Consider the following 25,721-nt stretch of genomic DNA (forward strand, 5'->3'; position numbering starts at 1 on the left):
AACATCCACTAATGAACAAACGAAAGAGCTAACACTCAAACCCACAAGAGACAATACAACAACAACAACAACTACGCCTTCATCCCAAAACAATTGGGGTCAGCGATATGAACCAAAAAAGAAATTCATTTTGGGTCTTCCACATGAATCCTTTTCCTCCAATCATTTCTATCCAACGCCATGTCCTCGGTGAGGTTCAAAGCATTCATATCCTTTCCTATCATCTCCATCCAAGTCTTCCTAGGCCTACCCCGACCTCTTTTAACTAATATATTTTCCCATTTCTCCAACCTTCTAACTGGAGCATCATTAGGCCTTCGCCGAATATGTCCAAACCACCGTAAACGATTCTCTCGCATCTTATTTTCAATGGGTGCAACACCTACCTTCTTACGTATCTCTTCGTTCCGAATCTTATCTTTTATTGTATTTCCACACATCCATCTAAGCATCCGCATCTCAGCTACACTCATTTTTTGAATATGATGTCTCTTGGCAGCCCAACATTCCGTACCATATAGTAAAGCGGGTCTAATAGTCGTCCTATAAAACTTTCCCTTCAACCGCAATGGCATTCTACGATCGCACAGCACTCCAGCAGCACTTTTCCATTTCATCCACCCAACCTTTATCCTATGATTTACATCTCCATCAATTTCTCCATACTTTTGAATGATGGATCCCAAATATTTGAAATAATCATTCACCGGTATATCTTGCTCACCAAGCTTCACTACACTCCCATCACTACTTCGTTGCTTACTAAACCGACATTCCATATATTCAGTCTTACTCTTACTCAACTTAAAACCTCTAGCTTCCAATGTCTGTCTCCATAATTCTAACTTAGCATTAACCCCAGCTCTAGACTCATCAATCAAAACAATATCATCAGCAAACAACATACACCACGGTACATTTTCTTGAATTGATCTCGTAAGCTCATCCATCACTATCGCAAATAGGAAAGGGCTTAAAGCAGATCCTTGATGTAACCCAACCGTTATCGGGAAATTGGTTGTCACCCCTCCATAAGTGCGGACATTGGTTACTACTCCTTCATACATATCTTTAATTATACTAATGTACTTGAGAGAAACACCTTTCTTCATCATTGTCCACCAGAGAACGTCCCTAGGTACTCTATCGTATGCCTTCTCTAAATCAATAAAAACCATATGCAAATCTTTGTTCCTCTCTCTATATCTTTCAATAAGTTGTCTAAGAAGATGTATAGCTTCCATAGTTGATCTTCCAGGCATAAAACCAAATTGATTCTCCGATATCATGACAACCTTCCTCAACCTAGACTCAATCACCCTCTCCCAAAGTTTCATAGTATGACTCATGAGTTTTATACCACGATAGTTTGTGCAATCTTGTATATCACCCTTATTCTTATATAAAGGCACCAAAGTACTCTTCCTCCACTCATTAGGCATCTTATTTGTTCGCCAAATCAAGTTAAAAAGATTTGTCAACCATTCTAAACCTTTCTCTCCCAAGCATTTCCAAGCCTCGATAGGTATACCATCTGGGCCAACTGCCCTTCTTGATTTCATTTTCTTCAAAGCCTCTGCAATTTCTTTCTTTTGAATCTTGCGCATGAAGTCACGATTTATCTCATGAAAAGGAATGGAGAAGTCTCCAAGATCTTGAGCATGACTATCATTAAATAGCTTATCAAAATAATCTTTCCATCTCTCCTTAATCTCCTCATCTTTGACTAAAACCCTTTGCGTTTCATCTTTGATACATCTAACCATACCCAAATCCTTCGATTTCCTATCTCTCATCTTTGCAAGCCTATAAATATCCTTCTCGCCTTCTTTGGTATCCAACTTGTCATAAACCTCCTTATATACCTTAGCCCTCGCGTTTCGAACAACTTTTTTAGCTTCCTTCTTTGCTATCATATACTTCTCCAAATTCTCATTATCACGACTCTTACTTAGATTTCTATAACACTCTCTTTTAACCTTAATAGCTAATTTGACATCCTCGTTCCACCATGATGTATCCTTACCTAGTGGTGCACCGCCTTTAGACTCACCCAATACCTCCTTAGCTACTTTTCTCATACCACCCGCTATCTTATTCCACATTGATTCTGAATCCTCCTCGAGACACCAATCCACAAGAGACAATACAACATAAAAATATAAATGTCTCTTATTGAAAAGAGAGAGAGCTCTCTTGAGTGAAAAATACACGAGGGGTTCACCCCTATTTATACACAAAAGAAGGAGAGGGGGGATGGCCAAAAGGCCTTAAAAGGAGAGCCACCTAGGGGCTCCCCATGTAGTCGTTGGGAGCCCCCAACGGTCACAAATGTGACCGTTGGGGGCCCCATCGACTCCATGGTGGGGCCCCTTTGTGTGAGTAAAAAAACATAAAATAAAAAATATGAATTACAAAAAAAACAAAAAGGAAAATAAAAGAAGAAAAACAAGTACCCCTATCGGGTACTTGTGAAATGACTAAAATACCCCTATCGGGTATTTTAGGCATATATATATAAATATATATATATGAATTACATGTATTTTAACATGAAGAACTTAGAAAAATCGATAAATGTATATTTTCTTCTCTCTTCTTTTTCCTTTTTTCCCTCACACGATTTTTGCTCTGTGTGTGTGTGTGGAACACGAGTTCTAGAGAGAGGGAGATCCTACCCCTTTTTATATTTGTCTTAAGGACTTCTAGAGATGAGATGACGTCCTCTCTAGAGGCCTCTTCTAAGTGGGTAGAGTTCTACTTAGCGCAAAACTCTACTCTTATCTCTCTATCTTCTAGATTATCTTTAATATCTATTTAATTTTATTTAATTTTATTTATTAAATATGCCTAAGGAATATTCTAGGGGAACACCCCTTCTAGCGACTCTTCGTGGGGTATAGTTCTGCCCAGGTAGAACTCTACCTCATCCTAACTCTTATTTAAAAGTACTTTTAAAACTTCAAATTCAATTCAGTTTTAAAATTGTCATGAATGAATTTTGGATCCAGATTTAGATCTAAGATCCAAATCCAAATAGACCCAACCTAGACCAAATCCTAGTCAATATGGATCTTAGATTGGGTCCAGATCCATACTAACTTAGATCAAACGGAGCGGATCCAGTCCGATCCAATCCAATCCAATCCATAAAAAGTTCAAAAATAGTTGTCAGTCATTTTTGAAAAATGCATTTTTTTGGGCCAACCGTAATTTGATTTCGAAAAAATAGGTCTCCTATGCGATCTACATTCCAAGGCGGATTTAACAGTGATCATACCTGAATTTCACTTCTGAATTTCGCTTGAATTTAACCTGAATTTCGCTGAACTTTAAATGTTAAAAATCAAAAATTTCTCAAGTTATACATAACTCAATTAGCTCATGTCACCTCTTAATTAAACAAATTTTCATGTTTTTTATGAATTAAATATACATATATAATTTAAAAAGTATATTTTTGGACTTTAAAAATCATAAAAAATACGAGATATTACAATATATATATATATATAACTAACAGCTGATATGCTGATGGTTTAGCGTCAACTCCAATGCATAGGGCATGACAGAACATGAAAACAAAGGGAATGTACAACCTCAAAGCATGGTACAGTGTGTAATGTTTAGTCATACAAGGTTTAATCTGAATCCAAGTAAAGAAGGCAGATTTCAGGAAAAACTAAATTTGTACATGGTCAACCTGTGCATATACTTATTTTGTGCATATACTTATTTCTCAAAACAACACATGCTAACACATGATAGGCTGAAATTGGAAAAGGTTCAAAACATGTGATAAATCAAGGTATATATGTTAATCTAAACACATGAAAACCAATTTGTCTATGATTAGATCAACGTCAAACTGATTTGGTTAAGCAAACTGATTCATGCTGATAAAAACCCAAACGCAGAAAAATTTCCAGATTGAACACTATGATCCGATCATGCTCGAATAAGAGGGTAAAATCGTGACAGCTAAAGTCCCTACAAAAATTTCTGATTCAACATAAACAAAGCAATAAATATATTTGTTCTTGCTGGAACGTCAGATACAAAATTTTCAAGATAAAATACCCATCGCGAATTTAGTCCCACATGCTGGTCAGAATATGCGATCCCAACAAATCTAACTCTAACAAGATCAATTCCAATCACAGCCCAGCGTGTACCCAACTCAAAAACATATCAACATATAACCCAATAAGTCCCATCTCACTAGTCTTAAATTTCAGCAAAGGACTTTACGATTAGATCTTTTAGGTTCAACAAAACCCAAATCTGGAAACTGATATCCAAACCAGCAGAGACAACCATGGTGAAAAAAGTCAAAAATTTGTAAATCTGAACTCAAATTCACATATTTCCACTCTGTTCTTAAATCCATGCTAATCTGATTTAGTCCAACCCCTTACCACTGGATTAAGAGGGAGACCCGTACCTTGATATGCCGATCCATGAAGAAAAGAAGATGAAGAAAGTGTTGGAGAAGCACACGCTGTTTCCTCCCAGTCATTTCTCTCTCTCTCTCTCTCTCTCTCTCTCTCTCTCTCTCTCTCTCTCTCTCTCTCTCTCTAAGTCGTGATTGAGAGAGAGAGGCCCACCTTATTTATAAAATAAGGGCTCCCTATGGACGGACGTCCCTTATCAAAAGAAATAGAAAGTTTTCTATTTCTTTATGGATATAGAAGTCTTTTTATAAACAAACTCTTAATTTATAATATATTTATAATATATATTATCTTACTAATTAATATTATAATTTATTTTTAAAACCTATTTATCCTATCACATATGGATCATGGATCTCGGTTAATGAGTCCAAGATCCATATAGTATATATATATATTATATACTATATCAATCCAAACAGTGAAAATACATATTTATTTAATAAAAAATATATTTATTAAATTTATAATTAGGCAAAATTCTACGAGATATTACAAACAGGTTTATGTTGCAATTAGTTATCCTAGTGCATGAAAAGCCCTATTTTATTTTCAAGCCAACACTTTTGCATGTCTGATTTTCATGTTGTCACATGGATATGGTTGAGAATACCTGGATGGTCCATTTTTATGAAGTCTCCAATATAGCCTGTATATAAGGGGATACAGAAGAGAGGCAAAATGGAGTATTTGTGCAACAAAGTCGTGTAAGTTTCTATTGTTAGAGATGTGACAGTTTTGTAATATTAATATCTTGCTGGGGGCATGATATTCATGTTGTCACATGGACACTTCACTTTTCATGTATATCCTGTGTCAACACAACACGACACTCAGACACTTGTTGGACACTGTCAAACCAGTTTCACAGTCAACATTGTGTCATTAACTTTATGTATTTCTTTTTATGATCTTATTTACTTAATTTTGTATTCACTTGAATTTTTTTCTTTTAATATTTGTCATTAATTGCATTTCAATTTCAAATTAGTTTCATTATTTGATATTCCTAATTTTAGTAATTTTTTCGATACAACCTAATTATAGTGATTTAGAATTATTGTCACACACATACATCCTATGTCACATAGGTGCGGGTGCGGGTACGGGTGTGGATGCGGCGATGCGGCACTTTAAAAGAACTTGGGTGCGCGGGGGGGGAGGTGCAGGGAGGATATACATATATATATATATATATATATATATATATATATATATATATATATATATATATATATATATATATATATATATAATTTTTAAGTTAACACTATGTGTATTTATGTATTTATAGATATAATATCGATAAAAATGGACTTGATTAGGTTTAACTGAATCTACTTTTGGATAGGAATGGACCTCAGTGTGGTTGACTTCATCTAACACAAAGGAAGCTGTGTCCAAGTGTCGCACCCGCACCACGCGGGTGCGGTGCCCTGTTAGAAGAGTCCGTGTGACATAGCATACATCTATGTGTGTATAAGGCTATCTTCCTGTGTCCTAATTTTTTAAAATTATCATATCGTATCAAACATATCTGCATCGTGTGCCATTTCTTCATCCATATCCATGGACATAGCATTCATGTAATATTTTGTATACATCCTGGGGTATTTCTGGCATCCCATCACAGCTTATCTGGTAGGGGAAACTCATGAACGTCACCAAGCTAAAAGGACATCTTGAGTTTGAAACCCACCTGTGTGCATCCCTTTCTGCAAGGACACGGCTGGGTATACTTCTTGGTGGGCAAGGGGGGCCTGGGTTTTTACACCAATGAGCTCACAAGTGTTGTGGTTTTCCTCAGTTATCCCCCCCTAAAAAACATCATACCAGACAAGAGATGTTTGGTTCCCTCTCTACAACTGTTGACCATTTCCCCCTGCTCTCTCTCTCTCTCTCTCGTGTTCCTTCAAGCATACCATGATTTATTATGGTTAGAACACTAAATGATCTTGAGAACCTGCTGCAGCCAAAATAAAACCTGTGAAATAGTAAGTTTTGATTTTCTATTCTCTTCTATCGTCTTCTAATCCTTTTCTTCCTTTTTTATTGTCATTTCAATCCTTTTTTCTCTCTTCTTCCTCCTTACCCTTATTCTCTCATTAGATGTTTTCTTCTTTATCTCTTCCTTAAATCAATGCCAAATTTGTTCTGTTTTCTTCTTTCTTCCCTCCTTTTCTCTTCTTCTCCTCTTTTTATTTTTATTTTTCTTTCTTTCTATTTTTCTCTTTCTATTTCTGCACCAGATCTGGTCTGCCATTAGCTTGTTGACGTCACCATATATTTTATGTTTACCTCCTTCCGGTTAGGTTATTTATACCTGAAATATTCCAACTCATTTCTCTTTTCCTTATGCGGATCATTTGTTATATTTTTGGATCTGAATCTCTTAGACCGTTCATTAATATTATATAGATGGACCATTTGGATCTCGTACTTGGATCTTGGGTCAAAATTTGGATTCTGGATATAGCACCAAAAAAGCCGTATCTAAATTTGGATCAGATCATTCAGATCTGGAACTTGGTTTGGATCATTTGGATATTGGTTCTTTCACTGGGTTCTTATCTGAATCGAGATCTTGGATCTTGAATATAGTGTGAAAAGTCTTTATCTAAATCAAAATCTTGGATTGTGGATCTTGGATCGTGAAAATAGTGACAAAATGCCTTTATCAGATCTAAACTTTTAGATCATGGACCTTGGATCATGGATATAATGCTGAGAGGCTTTTATCTAGATCTGCACTTCTAAATCATGGATCTTGGATGAAATATAGTGTTGAAAGGTCTTTATCCAGGTCTGAACTTTTAAACTTTTTGGATCAACCATGGTACCCAAGATTCTAACTATATTTAACCATGGCGATTTGATCATTTAATTCTTCATTTTTGTGCCAATTAATTCTTGAGAAACTTGATTCAATAAACACTCTAGTTTAGAAGAAATATAAAGGTCATAACTATGGGTCACCTCAATTTGTATGATACAATGCTCTTCAAATACATAATTCAACATGAGAGTGAAATGGTAAAGAAAAGGAGGACAAGACACAAACCTTTAAGAATCCTGATTTTGATACACGGCACATAAAGGATCAGCAACTTATAACTTACATTATATCGGCCTGATCTTAGTGTGTCCTCTTTCATGCCCCTTCTGGATGCATCACTAAAGAACTGTTGGCTCATCTACATCGTCTACTCAAAATTCTCATGACCCAGACTCATGCATCTAAAGAACACCTTGCAAAGCATGAACAATAATGGTTGTTGGACTTTTCTAGACTAGTTGCAAGGAATGCATATGTATATGTTCAATTTCTTCCATCTGCTGCTAAATGATCAGGTCAAAAATATTGGCTATCTTGCATTCTAGGACATTCCACTTATATCTTCTCCTTCAGAATTTGTTCCTTTAATCAGTCTCGTCTAAGAAAGGGCTAAAAGGTGAGATGCAATGGTCATGTTTGAAAAGTGTAAACTAGCTGGAGCATTTGTTTGATCTATGATTCCATAATCTTTCTTCCCTTCAAAAAAAGAAAAAAAAGAAAGAAAAAATCTGTTCTTCCCTCATAGGTCTTTATGGAGATTTGATGATCTAAATTACAAATTAGCAACATAAATAACATACATAATTGTGCTTCCATAAACTTACATATAAGACCATTCTTGATGATTATGATCTACATCTTATTTAGAAGAATTACTGTAAGCTAACAGTGTATCTGGCAAAAGCATAGCTGGAGCAAATCCACCCTTGGCTTTGTCATGTATTTTGCACCCTCTTATCAATTTTCATGAGTATTTTAATTTGATATACATCTCATTAAAAGATCATGAGTATCTGATCTCTGAAATCTGTAACATGAGCTTCAGAGATGGAAAATTGAAATGTGGGAAGAAGCACATGAATCTAAGCAGAACATGTGAGAGGATGTAATGCAATCAACTGATGCTTGAAGAATCCTAGTTCATCAAAAAGGCCATTAGGCTTAATAAGAAGAGAAATTACTTCTTTAAAACTAATACTGTTGGTGCTTAACAACTAAATGAAGAAGCATGTTATTCTTCAAAATGTTTTCACTGATACAATAGATAATAATTTTTTGATTTATGTGAACAAGATCCCTGTAGCTTAGGAGAAAAGAGAGAAAAGGAAGAATGTGCAAAAAATAAGGGTTTGGTGAAGCTCTCCAACTCTCTTAACACATAGGTATGACCATTTAACTCTCAATATGCTAAGAATTTCGGGAATACAAAATTACTCCAAAATCCTTGAAGTGCAACTATGCAACTGGTTGATTCTTATGGGCATACTAATAGGTTTTTTAAGATAGTATCTCTGTTGTCTTTTCCTAATATCTTGTATTGATGACAAATACAAATATACTTTTCAGATGGTATTCAAGTTGCCATTTTCATCTCCTTGATCATCTCGACATTTGTTCTATGCCGCTTTGTGATTCTGTGTATTTTTGGATGATATATTTTATGTAGCTTAATTGGACCTCAAATGAACATGTTTCAGATTTTTATTTCTAATTAATGATATTAAGTTATTAACATACTGAATGTGCAAATTGTAGGGTTTGATGAGGGCCTTTAGAGTCGAAGACTTACCAATTGAGTCCAAAATGCTCACAAAAGCACTAGATGAGGCTCAGCGGAAGGTTGAGAATTACTTCTTTGATATCCGAAAGCAGTTATTTGAATACGATGAGGTCTTAAATAGTCAAAGAGACCGTGTATACACAGAAAGAAGGCGAGCCTTGGAGTCTGACAACCTGCAATCTCTTCTTATAGAGTATGCCGAATTAACTATGTATGACATTTTGGAGGTGATTATTTTTCACAAACCTATATTTGATTACTGTCTGGAGAATCTATTTATCTATTAGTTCTATGCTGTTGCTTGCTTTTCATATATTTTGTTCAAACAGCTCATGTTGAGTTGAATTAATGCTCATACTGCTCAGAATTTTCTCAAGAGTATATTTCTTTGTTGTGTTCATTTCAAATTTTACATTTTCTTCCATCTAAAATTAATTTGTCTCTAGGCAAATATTGGTATAGATGCTCCAAGGGACAGCTGGGATCTTGGCAAGCTAATTGCAAAAGTTCAACAGTAAGTGACCTTATTGATTCAATATGAAATTACTTTCCAATCTTAAGATGAGCAGCTGGCTATGCACACATGATGAAGGCCGGAAAAAAACTCTGTTTCTGTTATTTGGTTCCATTTTTTATTTTTTATGATAAATCAGTTCCCTCCTTTGTCATCAGTGTTTATATGGGATCAAGAATTGTTGTTTCCCTTACAGGTACTGCTATCTTCTTAATGATTTGACACCAGAATTGGTTGAGAGCAAATGTTCAGATTACGCAAGCTTGAGAGATTACCTCCACTACCGTGGACGTGAAGCATACCTGCAGAAACGAGTCAGTCTAAATTAAACTTTGACTTCTATCTATATTAGTCTAAATTTACTGAATTGTGAATAAACATATGTTGAATGTTAATTTATTAAGACTGGCCTTGTGCACGAAGTTGAAACTTCATTTCATAGCTATTTCAGGGCTGGAGTAGGGAAAACACTGCCTTCCACAAAAATTTTTAAATTATATCCCTAGAACTCTCATTTGTGAAATATAATGGACCCACCAAATCAGCCTTCGTGAACCACTCATTGTCACTGGATGCACAAGTCAGAAACTGCATATATAGACAGTTGATTTAGCAGAACAAGGATGTCCTTATTGCTTGATTTTCTAGAAGTTGCGTCAATTTATATGGCTAACCAACTCCTTTACTGTCAATTACCATTATTTAGGAGATTATAGAGAAGCAAGCACCTGGATTGATGACAGAAGCAGAGAGGTTTTTCATTCTAAGCAACATTGATAGATTATGGAAAGAGCACTTGCAATCACTGAAGTTTGTTCAGCAAGCTGTTGGATTGCGTGGATATGCACAACGAGATCCACTTATTGAATACAAGCTTGAAGGCTACAATCTCTTCCTAGACATGATGGCGCATATCCGAAGAAATGTCATCTACTCTGTCTATCAGGTATATGTTGAACCTTCTGCTCTTGTGCTCCCCTTCTCTTTGTTTCTTTTTTCCTTATGAAAAGAAATGCAGCAGTTGAGGAATGCTCTGTACTTCTGGGTTTCTAATTAAAAATTAAAAAGTATATGACTAGGTTATTAAAAAATAAGCACCCCATTTTTAGTACATGGGGTGGTTAAATACAACTTCGATAGTATTGAAGAGAAGAATATAGGTGAAGGAAACTATCACATCATAGATAATGGTTACATGAAAATTTGATACGTGTCCCAATTTTGGTTTCACTCATCCCCTATGTCATCCTGCATCTTCATACCCCTCTTAAATCTTATGATGCAAGTTGTTTTGATCAAATTTGACCTTATAGATGGATTCAGCAAGGTCGATTTAGTAAGAATAGACTCTTAGATCATCTTTTTTTAATAAAAAAAATATGATTTTATAAATCACAAAATTTTGTGTTTTGTCAACTGACAAAAAATCCTGCACACAAGTTGGATTTCGGCGATTTAAAAGTCAATCTTCACTAAATGAATGATGTAGATCACATCTGTGGAGTCCAATTTGATCAAAACAACGTGCATCAATAAAATCCCAAGGAAGGGTATTAAGATAAGGATGACATAGGGGATGAGTGGAACCGATTTGGATGTGTCCCAAGTTTTTGTGTGCACCAACCTAGGAACTGTCCAAGCAAAATGATCAGATGGTTAAAAAAACCTTGCAGCTGTGACCTACATGGTTTGCTAAAGGGAAAAACAGGCTTTTAAATCATGTGATTAGGATGTGGAAGAAGGTTTCAAGGGCTTAAAAAAATCAAGGACTCACAATGCACCAAAATATAACGAATCAAAAAATATTGTTTTACTTTGAAAAATATGATCTAAGTTATGATCCATGTAAAACAAATGATGCTGAACACATCTATGTATTTAGATTGGGTGAGTGGTTGTGTTGATGAATAAATTTGAATGTTGGAAATATGAGACTTGGATTCGTGAAATCTTTAAAATCATAGGAACCTTGTTACAAGGTCCGATTGTCCTTCGCCTGACGGGAAGGTAAAGACGGGGCAGGTTTCTTCAATTTTAGTAGCTCGAATCGCACCATCACGGATTCCAGTATGCAAATAAAAAATAAAACGTATATAAGCACTTAATCCAAAGAATATATGAAGTATAAATAAGCGGATTAGGGATATGGGGAAATACTTTTTTTCATACTCGAAGGTATGTTTTGTCATTCAATCCCGTTCTTCTGTCCGTTAGCACGTAGATGTGGGCATTTTTCAATGGCTTCTAGACAGTATGATGGCAGGGGATTAGGTCTTCTTCTCGAGAGCCAGCATGTAGATATGGGATTTCCAGATTTTTCAGATCCTTCGTATACTCCAGGATATAAGGGTGAGTCCCTATTTATAGATTTCAGTACATTCATCTAAGGGAGTTTTCTCGTATGAAAACTCATCCCAGGAAAAGTCATCATGTCTTGGAAGACGTGCATAACAGTTGAAACCAGATAGGGATAAGCCTTGGGGCTTATCTGCATGTTCAGTTCAGTGAACGACAGACGGGTTGTGCCATCCCCTAGCGGATGACACTCCTTGTTCTGCGGTCCAGTAATAGATGACTTTGCCTATTATGCCGTCTGTGGCAGGGGTGTCCAATTTTGATTCTTGCAAACACTTGTCTTGAGAAGGATATTAGTAATCGTGAAATTTTTTGGTGTCTATAGGTTGTTAGCCCAAATGCACATTAAAGGCGTGTTTGAATCAGTAAACATATGTTGCCTAGACACTCTAGGCAGCGCTTGTTTAGATAAATGGGTCAGGTTTGATATGGAACCAATCCGTACCAAACCCTATAGGGCCAGGGTTTGGTGATAAATAATAAGGGCCCATTAGAATCTGGGCCAGACCCTGCATGTCCGATTAGTATATGGATCCTGGTATGGTTTGTGAAATTTCATACTATACCCAAGCCCGACTCAAGTTCCAATTATGGTCTGTGATTTTCAATGTAAAAATGATTAAAAAAAATTATTTATCAGGTATGGTCCTGGTCTGGTTCATGTAATCCTTATAGGATCTGGGTACTGTTTCTCTTATGGTGGGTCCGATTAGACTCGGGTTGGGACTCAGAACCATCATCTCAAGTCATGTTTGGGTCTGGTCACACATGGGTTCGAAACCAAACCCGACCCGTTGACACCCCTAGGTGTGACTCACATGTTGCAGCAGCCCCATTGAAGGCAAGTGGGCGGGACACCAGTTTGTCTTGTCTGGCATGCACCTGTTTTGTGTACCAAATGCGGGACAGCGGCCGGGCAGTGACCGGTCAGTCCCACAAGTCAAACACCCTTAAGGGCACACTTTGGCACATCTACCAATCACTCGTGATTCCATCTAGCTCATCTATTTTGAAAACCAAGAAGCCAAGGCCTGATGTAACTTCACTGAATAAGATGCTTTGCGCGAAATTCTATATTTGAGTTGATCTAGTAGACCAGGCCTAATAATGCTTAACTATTTCAACCTTTTAGCAGTTCCAACCAGTCATGGCAAAGGATCGAAGGGGTGACAACAAGAATGCAAGCCAGACTTCTAATGGAAGCGGCAGCAACAATGATGCCAACTCTGTTACTCCGGTCGAGGCTTCTTCGTAGCCTTTGGACGAAGCAGCTGCCCCAAAATTCTCAATCTCACCAAAGTTTTGCTCCCCATTCACCATTGAAATTTGTAAAGAAGAAAAGGGAAAGAGAAGAGAAATGCATGGAATTGTAATATAAACAGTGTACATGAGCAAAATTAAAAACTCATCTGATCTTGTATCTTTCACACTGTTCCTCCCACTGCCAGGCGTTATTTTACACCCTTAGCTCTGAATGCAAGCAATATATCCTCATACTAAAAATAAGTTGTGCTAAAATAAAATAGTGCCCGGCCTGCCATTTCTTTCCACCATCTTCTGTATATCAAAATAAAGAGCTGTGACAAATCCTTCTACGCTATGAAAAGGGCAAAATTTGCCCCAGTAATCATCTCTGCAGCTTAAATAATTCTTGAAAACAGTCAATGTCTTTTCTAAGCCTGATGGCATTAAATACGACGTGGAGAATGATCCATGACATCAGAAAGGTCCTTTGAAGTCATCCATTTCTTACTAGTCACAATTACAACGTAATAGGGATAGAATCAGATACATGGATGGTTAGGCCCAACTGTGGGTTATCTTCTAGCTTGACCATCCACCCTCCCCCCCCCCCCCCAAAAAAAAAAAAAAAACTACTGAAATAGCTCTCAATCTCCTGTTTTTTAAAGCATATATAAATACACACACATGCACATATTTAGTTAATATTTACTCAAGTTAATATATATATATATATATATATATATATATATATATATATATATATACACACGGGGAGAGAGAGAGCGATTATCTCCGTTTATCACTACGATCATCAATTGGAAGAAACTAGAGTTGTTTTTGTTTCCTTGAATTCAAGATATAGTGTCAGAAAAACAAGATATAATGGTGACAGAAATGAGGACCATGGTATTGGTATTAGCTATCGATTTCTTTGATCTCTTTAAGAAGTCTATGCCTGCTCATTTGGAACAGATGGTGCTGAACAAATTTCAAAACCAGAACACCCTTGTTAAGGGTTTCCTGATTTTACTTTCTTCCAACAAACTCACCTTTTATTGACCATAAAAGGAAAGGCAGTCGATGCGCATGCTCTCTTGAGGTTGCATAAGCCATAATGGTTTGAGAATAATCCTCATGGTTTCCATCTTGATTTTCAAACCTTCAGAGTTGGCAAAAGGGTTACATATTAACCTCACATCCATGCCATTACCATTCTTTCTTTCTTTTTTTAATGAGGGGAGAGCTTGAACTCTGCCGTCGTGGCTACTTCAAAAAAGAAAGGCGACCCTTGTTCAAACCCAAAGAAGTACAACTTACGTCCATATGGTCCGGCCCTCAAGTAGTTAAAACACCTATCCATCCCCTTGCCCACTGGGAGCATGTTGCTTCGGCCTGAATGCAAGGGGCACACCTTGGTTGTTGAATTTTTGACATTTACGAGCCTGTGTGGGCAGTCCATTTCCATTTTTTTTTTTTTACTCGGAGAAACCGCTTCAGGTGCGGAGACCTAGCCCGCTGGCTCAGCCAGCCATGCTACAGCTTCTGTCCTTGTCAGCATAAAACTTTGAGGGCTTACCCTCAACCCCAGACGCCAAGCTTCGGCTTACCGAGGCACATGGGATTTGAACCTAGACTGCCTGTCAAACGTTCTAGGTCACATCCCACTACGCCAAACCCACTGATAAGTTTTGGCTATGTTTTTTAGAACCATATTAATGAGAATCTCATGGGAAACAAAACCTAAACAAGGTTAAGGGTTCTTACGGTCCAACGGTATAAAACCCTCTTAACACCTTCCGACATGGTTTGGAATGCAAGTCCAGTTGATTTTCTTAAATTTCCACAAATATAAGAAACAGGAAAAACACTTTTGATGTCATGGGAAGAACTAAGGCAAGAAACTGGCACACTAAATTTTGCATGTTAACTGTTGGGACTTGGGTCAGATATCCTTCTGAATCAAGTAAAGAACACAATATCCAAATAGTAATTGGATTGGGTTTGGTTTAGGGTGGTACACCCAAATCTGAATTCTATTTGCATGTAAAATAAATATCCTATTAGCTATTCAAGTTTGGGATCTATATTTGGTAACCCTGAATTTGATTAAGCTATTGAAATTTATCTGCAATAGGTAGGCAGCAACAGCGCCTTCTTAAAAGCTACAGTTGCCCCACCGGGGGTGAACTCTAGTGCACTAGGGTTGCACACAACCTTGTTTATAGGATACAACCAAGCATGCACTTCATATGCAATACTAGCCACTCCAAGAAGACTGACCACCATGACTTGACTACCCTAAGCAACTTCAAGAAAAAAATGACAGAAAAAGAGAGAAAGTAAGAAGAAGAGAGTAGAGAATGGCTTAACTCGTTCATGAAATGACATGAGGTAGTTGAGGTTTATATATACCCCAACAGAATGATCTAGAGAACTTATACAATGAGCCCATAAATGCCAAATGGGTTGCATGCACCCGGGCCGCATCCACTCATTGAAGGCGCAAATGGGTAGCATGCACGCATTTAAGGCCCGAACGATCACTCACAATGGGCTGCATACGCCCACTCGCCATCCCAACATACTAAAGACGTTGAGGCTTAGCTGTTAAGGCTAAGTGTCGCTCTCTATATAAGTCAAAAATAATTCTTGACTGCCTTGGTCAACCACAAAATGATTTGAAAAAAAATAAAAGCTTTTTAAAAGGTACAAAATTGTCCAAAATCAAGTAATAAAAAGATTGGTCAAAGTCAAATCAATGATCGAGACAGGATCAGGCAGAATTTGAATCCAAATACAAAGTCAAAGCCAAATCCAAAGTTCAATTGACAATCCCCTAAATAACCTTGCCCTCTAAGTCAATTCTATACATTTTAAGTCAATTCTATACATTTTAAACCCAATGTATTTCTAAAAATTGTTTAATGTTCGACTAAACATATTTCATAAAAGAGTTTCCCTCCAAAATCTATTTCTAAAAAATTGAGGCAGGGTCATTTGGTTAAAGAGCTTGTTTAAAAAGACTAAATTTTGAGCCAAACAACAACGTAAGCCACATTGTGTCCAATTGTATCTACGATAATAACTAAGGCCTTGTTTGGATGACGGGGCCAAACTTGGTTTTGAGAAAGCCAAGTTTTGCCTCAAAACCTAGTTTTTTGCAAACCTAGTTTGCCAAAAAACCAGGTTTTTAACCTGTTTTGGTTGACTAATTCAGGTTTTTAGTCATTAAAGTAAAAAAATACCAGCCATTTTCTAAATGAGAAATGGTCAGATATCAAAAACTTGAAAAAAAAAGTACGGCTGTTTTCCAGCCACCCACCTGTGGGTGGGTGGTCGGAAAATGGCCGATCAACCTAAAATTGAAAAAAAAGCAATAAAAAGAAGAAAAAAATTGCTGGCCGTTTCCCGACCAGTGGCTGGCTGAAAAAATATGGCTGGATAGACATGAATTTGAAAAAAAAAAGAAAAACATTTTTGAGCATTTCTGGCAGGCCGTCAGCCGGACAAATACCGCCCTTATTGGCTGCTTCCAGCACAACCATTTTCCGTTCGGTGGCTGGCCGAAAATGGCCGAACTAGCGAGAGGGTTGGCTGGGTCGGTAGAAAGAGGAGGAGAAGCAGGCTGAAGGAGGCTGGGGGACAACCCAACTGGGTAGCCTGTTTTGCAAAACTGGGTTAATAGCACAGTTTTGCTCCAAAATCAGGTTTACCAAAACCTGGTTTGGTAGCATCCAAACAGCCACCAAACCAGGTTTGGGGTCCAAAGCCTGGTTGACACCCAAAACCAGGTTTTCAATCGGTTTTGGATGACATCCAAATGGTACCTAAAAGTTTGGATCGAGCAAGTTTATTTATTAAACAAGCAAAGCTTGAGCTCAAAGATAGCACTTGTTTTACTACGCCAACCAAGGAAGGCGATAAGTTTACATTGATAAAAAAACTCTTAGCTTTTTTTTTTTTTAAAAATATTTATTAACACAAACTAAGTGATAAACTTCACGGGATTTGAACCTAAGAATCCTCAGTTAGGCTGATGGGCCCAAAAGCTCAATTAGCTTATTTAAAATCTTACTGAAATATATGAAAATTATTTGATGATAAGCTCAACTCAAGCTTGGCATGCACATGAATTTGATTAAGGCAATTTAAGTAGTCTCTTCACCACTAAGGGAGATTCCAAGCATCATAGAATTCCTCACAAGTTCTGGTGGAAGGCAGTTATCAGTTTCAAATAAAATTTAAATTAGTTAATTATTTCAGATAAAATAATTGTTTTTTTTTAGCCAAATTATTTGTGGACCTCACGATGCACATCAAAAGTTAATAAATACTTAACTTGGGATAAATTTGAAATCGGTGAAGATGAGCGAGAATAATAAAAAAGTAATAATTTAATTTTTTTAATATCCTTATTTTGGCTTGTGCTTTAAAAATCACCAAGCTCAACTCAAAAGCCCAGGTGCAGGCTTGGATTAGCTTGTTTTCGGCCTTAGAAGTAGCTATTGTAACCGTATCATCTATTTATAGCTTATATAACATGATATATCACCATTCAATCAAAATCCTAAAAATTTTAAAAAATGTAGGCCAAAAAATATATAGATATCACCGTATATATAAAAAAATGTAGGCCTAAAAAATGAAAGTCAAGTTTTTTACCTATATTTTTTATTGTTTTCGAAATTTTAGCCTTTCAAATGTTGCCAATAGGGCTTAACTACCCATTTTTGGAATATGAGCTTTAGAAAATCTAAAAGAATGTAAACCCAAAATCACTTTTCACTTTCTAATCTTCTATAGCAAGTTTTTTTTCCAAAATTTGATTGCATTTTTTTCTCTTTCCTACTCTCATTTTCCATAATTTTTAATGACATTTTGTGATTGACCCCACAAAAATAGCATTGAATTTAGATTGGCTAATTCCACATTGCTTTAGATATAATAGTCAGATGTGATTTAGTATGTAAATCATGTTAATGTTAAAGACACTTTTTTTAATCAATGATTTTGACATCCGATCTATTAGTGAAATGGTGTTTTTTACATCTGTGATATTTACCATTTCTGTGTGTAGCTGTGCACATGCTCAAGCATCACACGTGCACATTACTAGTAATAGGCAATAGGCAGATCCACATTGGACATCTATTGCCAGTTGATCATCCATGTTTCTGATATTGGGATGTCTTTCCATGATGTTTTTTTTTTTTGAGGAAAATATCTTTTCCCTTTTTCTCGTTTTTTCTTTTGAGGAAAATTTCTTTCCATGATGTAGCAACTATTGTTGGAAGTATATATAAAGCTACTGCTTTTATAAGATTTTTACAATCATGTAAAAAAAGAAAAAGCTAGTTTAACAAGTTTTTAATTAGATCCTTAGACAAGGTAGAACTGGTTCCATTAATCAACCCTTGGACTTTGGCAATCCACTCCTCGAGACCCTGATTGAGAGAAACCAAATTTCTGCTTTCTGCTTCCTATGCCTTCTGTTGTATATATATATATATATATATAAGTGAAGCTCTGAAGGATTTGACAATGTGATCCATGCAGATGTCGTACAAGGGTTACTACCACAGGATATAGAACAACTCTTTATCTTATCCTTCTTTTGTTTGAATCCAAGGGAAAATTCATTAATAAAACACACAATTTAGATGCTGCTGGTGATGAGCTGTCAGACGGCTAGGGTTGCAAACAGGTCGGATTCAGCAAATTTTGGCTGTTCCATCCGAACAGATCCGACTTCCCAGTGTATTTTGGGGTTCGAGATCCAATCCGTTTGCAACCTATACACAGATACTTCACTTAGCATGCATATCCCGTACCAACACAGGACACAACACTCGAACATTTCACAACCAGTTTCACATACAGTCAACATTGTGTCATTAACTTTATCTATTTTCTTTTATGATCTTATTTTTTTTATTTTAAAAATTATCATCAATTACATTACACTTAAATTTCAACTTAGATTTATTATTTGATATTCATAATTATAGTGATTTAAAATTGTTGTTTTATATACACACATGCACACATCTGCGTGTGTGTACGATAGTGTTCCCATGTCTTAATTTTTTTTTAATTATCATATTATAATAAAATGTATCTGCATCATATCTGCACCTGCCTCGCAACAATGTGACAGATAAGAAGTCACTAGTTGATCAAAAAAAGAGTATGAACATCACTTGCAGCTGCATACTCGACATCAAAAAGCTCATCCAATTTATATTTGAACCTGGCCACTTCTCCCTAGCCATGACAGTAGCTTCCACTAGAATCCTCCCTACTAGTTGTCTTTAAACCAGCAGACGTAGTTTCGAAATATCTATTGTTCCTTTCGAGCCATATAAGTAGGGGTGTCAATGGATCGGGTTTGTTTTGAACCTAGGTGGGACCAAACCCAAATCTGATTTGAGATGGCCCGGGTCCAATTGGATTCGCCATAAGAGAAACCATACTCGGATCCCATAAGAATTACATGTGCAGATCTTAGGCAGAACTCGGGTTGGGCCTGGGTATGATATGAAATTTCACAAACCAGACCTGACTCCATATATTAATCAATCCCTTTGAGTCCAATTCTGATTCTAATTGCCTCCTTGTTTATCACCAAACCCTAACCCTATAGAGTTTGGTAAAGGCAAGGTCCAGGTCAAACCTGACCCCCATTGACACCCCTACATATAAGCCATCAAGCAAAAAACAACCATTATCTCCACTCTATTCCCTAATTCTTACCTTTTTTTGGCCAGAATGCACACTTAAAATAGGTGCCTAGTGGACTCAATATCACAGTACATTGAGCTCTATTTCACCACGCCAATGCTTTGACCCTTGAGAGGACAAAATGCCCAAATATTTTGTTGTGGAAAAAAATTGTGCTCATGGAATAGCAAGATTTCACTGTAAACGACTAGATCAAGAACACAACCATTCAAGGGAATCACATTTACCATACAACAGGCATAGACCATTCAACAGATCCATGAGATCGTACCACTCCAACTTGTTTTTTAAAGGAGAAGTTAATATTCTAAGGATCCTCAAATGATAAGCAATCACACACCATACACAATCCATACCATGAACATGTTGGGGTTTTGTCTCAAAACTATTTGGTTAGAACCTAGGTTTGCCTACCTATTACTTTACATTTACTTAGTGGGTTTTCATTTTTTTGTAAAAGTTTAGTCATAAATTGAAGAGTTGAGTAACTTCATTTGCTTTTAAACAGTAGAGTTGTTTTTACGGGCATGACCCATTGAGGGCATGTCAATTAAACTTTGAACTTTGGATTTGGCTTTGAACTTGAACTTAGACTTGGATTTAAGTTTTATTTTTTGTTGGTTCAGTTTGGTTTGGTCATGAACATTTGTGGGCTTTGACCATTCATTTTTGTTCTTGAGATGGTTCTATCCTAAAGATCAAGACCAACCCTTTTTAGCTTTTGACTAACCTTTATAAGCCTTGAAACCCAAAAATGTTAGAGCAGCCCTTGACCTAGTTTAACTTCCTGCATAGCCCATTTAATGGTCTAACATTCCAAGATCCTCTCTCTTCAAGGATGTTTGATTGTTGACCACACCCCTTTTCCTTCCTGGTTTTTTTTTTTTTTACCTCGGTAGGGTTATTTTGGACTCTTACCTTATCCTTTTGGTCGATTCACTAGTTGTTTGGCCAACCCAAACCCTTAATTGCTAGTTGTTGGAGTTGTGACCTATATATATCCCAACCTTCTCTCATACTTCATCATCAGCTCTCAAACTCTCTCTCTCTCTCTCTCTCTCTCTCTCTCTCTCTCTCTCTCTCACTCACGAGATTTCTTTATATGCTCTCTTGAGTTCTTTAGCTCACACGAGCTCTTTCTCTCTTTCCCTAGTGCTCTTCCTGTATCTCTAGTGAGTTCAGATCTTGACTTAGTCAAGACTATGCCCAAGATGAGCCGAAAGTCTACTTAACTTAGTTAAGAAGTTATTCAAGTTGGTTCATGTCGAGTTGCTCAATATCACATAGTACAAAGCGTGAACTAACTTTTGCGAGTAGGTAAAAGCCCAATTATATCCTTGGAGCAAAATTGCATGAATATTCATTGCACGAAGGATTTAATCTTAAGTGAAGTGCTATCGCTTGAAAGATGGCTGCCTTTTAGCACACTTTTGTTCTAGCTCAATTGCCAAACCCACTGACAGAAATTGCCCGAGGGTGGTAGGTTATATAAAAAAAAAATTTGAGTCTACTCTTCCTAGTTTACCCTTCTTAATAATGAGGCCAACACTTTGATTGATCCTTCTCTAGCCAGGACACTCCTTCCGCCTATAATAGACTTGTCCACCATCTGTCTTGAGGAACTAAAAGCCACCATCATTTCTGCAGCAAGAAAACATTAACACACCTATCCTTTAAATATCTAGACCACCCATTTCAGAAGTTTTGGTACCATGTTTCACATAACTAATGGCAAACTGCTAGACCTCCCAACCTTCCAGAGGAAGTCCCTAAACAGATTCACCAGCCTCCTTTCCAGTTTCATAGGAATCAGAGAAAATATCATATAGGATGGATGCTACACACTTTATTGGTATCCATTGGGATATGAGGATTTCGACCAAGAAGCACTTCAGTTTTGAAAGATGGTTGACTATCCCTGACTTGAAGTCCAAGGTAAAAAAAAATGGACTGCTCAGACTGAAGGCAGGTGGGCAGGCTTTTGGCTTATGAGAAAGCTATATTTTATTAGAGTTGGATCCTTGTATTGGGTGAGGAGGAAGGGCATGCCCAATTAAACCAGATCGCCACTTGGCAAAGGGAATGCCAAAAGTGCAGAAGTTGGGCCTTAAAACGAATCAGATTTCATGATCCAGGATTTAATTCATAAGTTAAAGTGTTGGAGGCATAAGAAACTTGAAGTAGCATTGTAAAGCTGGGGGTTGATATCGGATCCCCAGCTTCTTACTGTTAATAAAATTAAGTTTCCTTCTCAAAAAAAGTTGAAGTAGCAGCAGCACTCCCTACTTAACAGGTTGAAGAATGGGGATTCCAACACTAGATTTTCTCATCAGTATGATATTTGGAGGCGTCCGACAAACTTCATCTCCTCCATAAAGATTAAGGTATTTCTTGTGCAAAGGGATGATATTTTGACTGCTCTTATCGTTTATTTCTGTAGCCACTTCCCAACAGTGGAGGAGAGGTGGGTGGTACCTTGGTGAAACAGACTTTTATGTTATCAAGTGATGCTAGCCAAAACGAATTGGAGGCACCTTTTGAGGAGGAGGAGCTCAAGCGTGCTGTTTGGCCTCTCTTAATGGAAGGCATCAGGTCTGGATGGCTTTCCTCTTATGTATAGGTGTCCTCAGAGTACATAAAGGAGTTTAATCTTCGATGAGAAAGGGAGGCTTCTTAGAGAATTGAGCAAGTCCTTTTGCTTCCTAAAGAGAACCTGGAGGAAGATACGTGGTTTAGGCCAATCTCACTATTTGGATACCATACAAGATTATTGCTAATCTACTTCAAGAATGTATATGAATTTATCGGGAGATGCTTGTGAGTAGCACATAAGAGTGCATGAGAGTGCTCACGAGTATGCAAATTCTCCATGGGCATCGGTAGGCATATGTTGGGTGTAACACTTTGAGATTTTTAACCTTTGAAAATACGTAAAAATTAAAAATGTTTTTTTCTTTTAAAATAAGCAGCGTAAACAATTTCAAAATTCGGTTTAAAACTTCGAATGTATTACGTTATAATAACCACAGTAGAAATCAAGGCATAATTTAATTCAAACAGGCATTATATACAAAGTCCTTTACAAAAGTTTGGACAATTAAACATTTAAGATTGAAAAATAAAAATCCTAAAAAAAATTCAAGATCTTAAAAATTTTGATTCTTGAATGCTACTCTCATTCAGTATCCACTATCATGCAAGGTGTCCTGTACCTGAACCTTTATTTTCTTATAACACGGGGTCAGACTTGTGACAGCCTGGTAAATAAATATCAATTACAGGTAACTTAAAATATTAAAACATATTCAGGAATCATGATTTAACTCTACTTATGTAATTCAGATTTAGATCATAAAAATAAGCACAAATATATTCAGTATCATGCAAGTAATCACGCATGCATTTAATACAAATAACAACTCATGCCTTTAATAACAATGTCATTGTCAACTTTTTTTGTAAGTAGTTATTCAAATATTAGAAGTTTTATTTCGATATTTATTAACAATGTAAGTACTCGCAGACCACTAGTCATCGTACAGTCGAGACCATCTGGGGGTTTATTATGCCATGTGTATTTTAATTACCTCAAATGACTAGTATACGGATCTCAAAGGTGAATGGCTTGCAACTGAGAGAATTTTCTCAAGAACAACTAAAATGTTGATTTGGATGCATCCTGAAACTTCTGCCGAAGTTGAGATGGTCACTTACTCCGGCCTCCAAAACCTGCAAGTGACTGGAGACCCATGAGAATCTATCGCTCCCAAAAATATTTTCATATATCACTCGAGGCTTGTACCAACTACCCTCTCCAAGGTAAACCACAATTGTATTATGTCATATTTTTTTATTAGGTTTTTTAACCCATTCAATATTGCTCTGTATATACAGGCACTTTGCCTATGAAGGTAGAAAATCACTTTAAGTTTATGTATAAGCATGATTCATTTAACAACTTGTACATAAAAAAAAATCATTACAATGATACATTTCAACAATAATCGCATGCTACATATTCATCAACATATTTCATAGCAACAAATGTTGCTCGAACCTTGGCCATGACCCTACCAAAATTATTCACTTCATAAACAATAATTTTATGCATTTTAATTTAAAGCGTGTAGGGTTTCATTAAACCCTAATCTTATTATTAAACAATAATATTTATAATAAGCATTTAAGGCATACTAACCTGAATTGATGCAAGCAAATAGGATTTAATGTTTGTAGACATAGTTCAAAGCGTGCGAACATAGATCAAGGTATGCAACTATTTAAGCAAACTTAAATTCATGTCTACAATTATGATGCAAGTATCCAGAATATGTTTAACATTTTAAATTATAAACTTTTGGTATAATAACTTATATTGATTTTTACGTAATAACCAGTATATCGAGGTAGGACAAAAGAATAATTGTTGGTAGTATTCTGATATGGATTTACATCATATTAGATTATATTTTTTTACTAAATTTTAGGCAATACCTGATCTATATAAACTAAAGAAGATCCTTTTAAGAACCTCTGAAAAATCTAAAAAACTATTTTAAAATGATCTTAAAATTTTTTATAAAATTTTTATAGAGTTTTCTCTGTAATAACTCAAATATTCAAAAAAGGTCTTAAACTCGAATTTGAGTTGTAAAAATTCTGACATGACTTTGCATTATAAAAAGTTTAATAAAAGTTTTTCAAAAAAATTGATTTGAATATCTAAAAAGGATTTAGAAATTTTTTGACAGAATTCCCTTTATAGAAGTTCAAATTTTTTGAAATATTTACAAAATTTTTAACATGACTTTTTCTAAAATAATTCAAATTTTTTGAAATATTTGTAAGATTTTTGCCAGAACTTTGGTTATAATAATTCAAAATTTTAAAAATATTTATAAAAAATTTGCTAGAACTACTGCTGTAATAGTTCTATTTTCAAAAATATTTATAAAACTTTTTGCCAGAACTACTGCTATAATAGTTCTAAATGTTTAAAAATATTTATAAAAAATTTAATAGAACCTCCCCTGCAGGGTTGGATTAAATTTCGACAAAATTGCCTCAATTTAAATTCAAAAGGAAATCCTAAGGGTTCAGAGAAAGAATAAGTCCTACGAGCACATGCTATGGTATAGATGAGGAATATGAGTACATAGCTTATTTATACAAATTCGGGCAGCACTTCCGCAATCAAATTTTAGAATTTTGCCAAATTGAGCAAGACTTCTACTACCTTCACTCCATAAACTGATTCTAAATCGTCAACACTCCTTCGAGGAATCGAAGACCGTAGTTGGGTAGAGGCAAGGGACTCAAAGGGTTTTGGCAGAAGAAATAAAAAATTCAATGGAGGTTTGGGTTAGAATTTCTAAAGAGAAGATGTTGGGGTTAGACAGAGAAAGAGAAAATTTAAGAGAGAGAGAAAATGAGAGAGGGAAGTGTTGTAGAGAGAGAAAGAGGGTAGGGGCTATTTATAGGCCCTTGAGGAGGTGGTGCCCCCTGTGGGGCCCACACTCTCCCTATGTGTCAAAATTTTGAGAGGGGAGGGGTGACTTACCATCTCCCTTGCCACGTGTTAACAAGAGAGAGAGGGAGAGTGTTACCCTCTCTCTAATATGTTGACACTCAGAGAACATGATTTTTGAGGACATGGTTTTCAGAAAACCATATTCTCTTCATTAAATAATATTAAAATAATAAAAATATATTAAATCATATTTTAATACCTAAATTTTATACCTAAATTTCCCTTATTCAGATCTCATATAACCAAAATGCCACTTGGGTATGAAA

At 36.2% G+C, this 25,721-nt stretch overlaps 1 protein-coding gene across 2 annotated transcripts in view; it reads left to right on the forward strand.

Annotated features, from left to right (window-relative positions):
• AGY1 (Albino or Glassy Yellow 1) overlaps positions 1 to 13,442 on the forward strand; it is a 181,298-nt gene extending 167,856 nt beyond the window's left edge. Inside the window, exons 16-20 of one of the 2 annotated variants that reach the window (XM_090018941.1) lie at positions 9,046 to 9,297; positions 9,517 to 9,584; positions 9,781 to 9,898; positions 10,291 to 10,530; positions 13,072 to 13,442. In XM_090018941.1, coding sequence (XP_089875067.1) covers positions 9,046 to 9,297; positions 9,517 to 9,584; positions 9,781 to 9,898; positions 10,291 to 10,530; positions 13,072 to 13,194 — 801 coding nt within the window. In that variant the 3' untranslated portion in view covers positions 13,195 to 13,442. The remainder of the gene's footprint in view (positions 1 to 9,045; positions 9,298 to 9,516; positions 9,585 to 9,780; positions 9,899 to 10,290; positions 10,531 to 13,071) is intronic. The other variant, XM_090018942.1, reaches the window with a different exon arrangement.
• The last annotated feature ends 12,279 nt before the right edge of the window (positions 13,443 to 25,721 follow it).

Source organism: Nuphar pumila, chromosome 10 (assembly GCF_984573655.1).
Source record: "Nuphar pumila chromosome 10, dmNupPumi1.hap1.1, whole genome shotgun sequence".
Classification (NCBI taxonomy): Eukaryota; Viridiplantae; Streptophyta; class Magnoliopsida; order Nymphaeales; family Nymphaeaceae; genus Nuphar; species Nuphar pumila.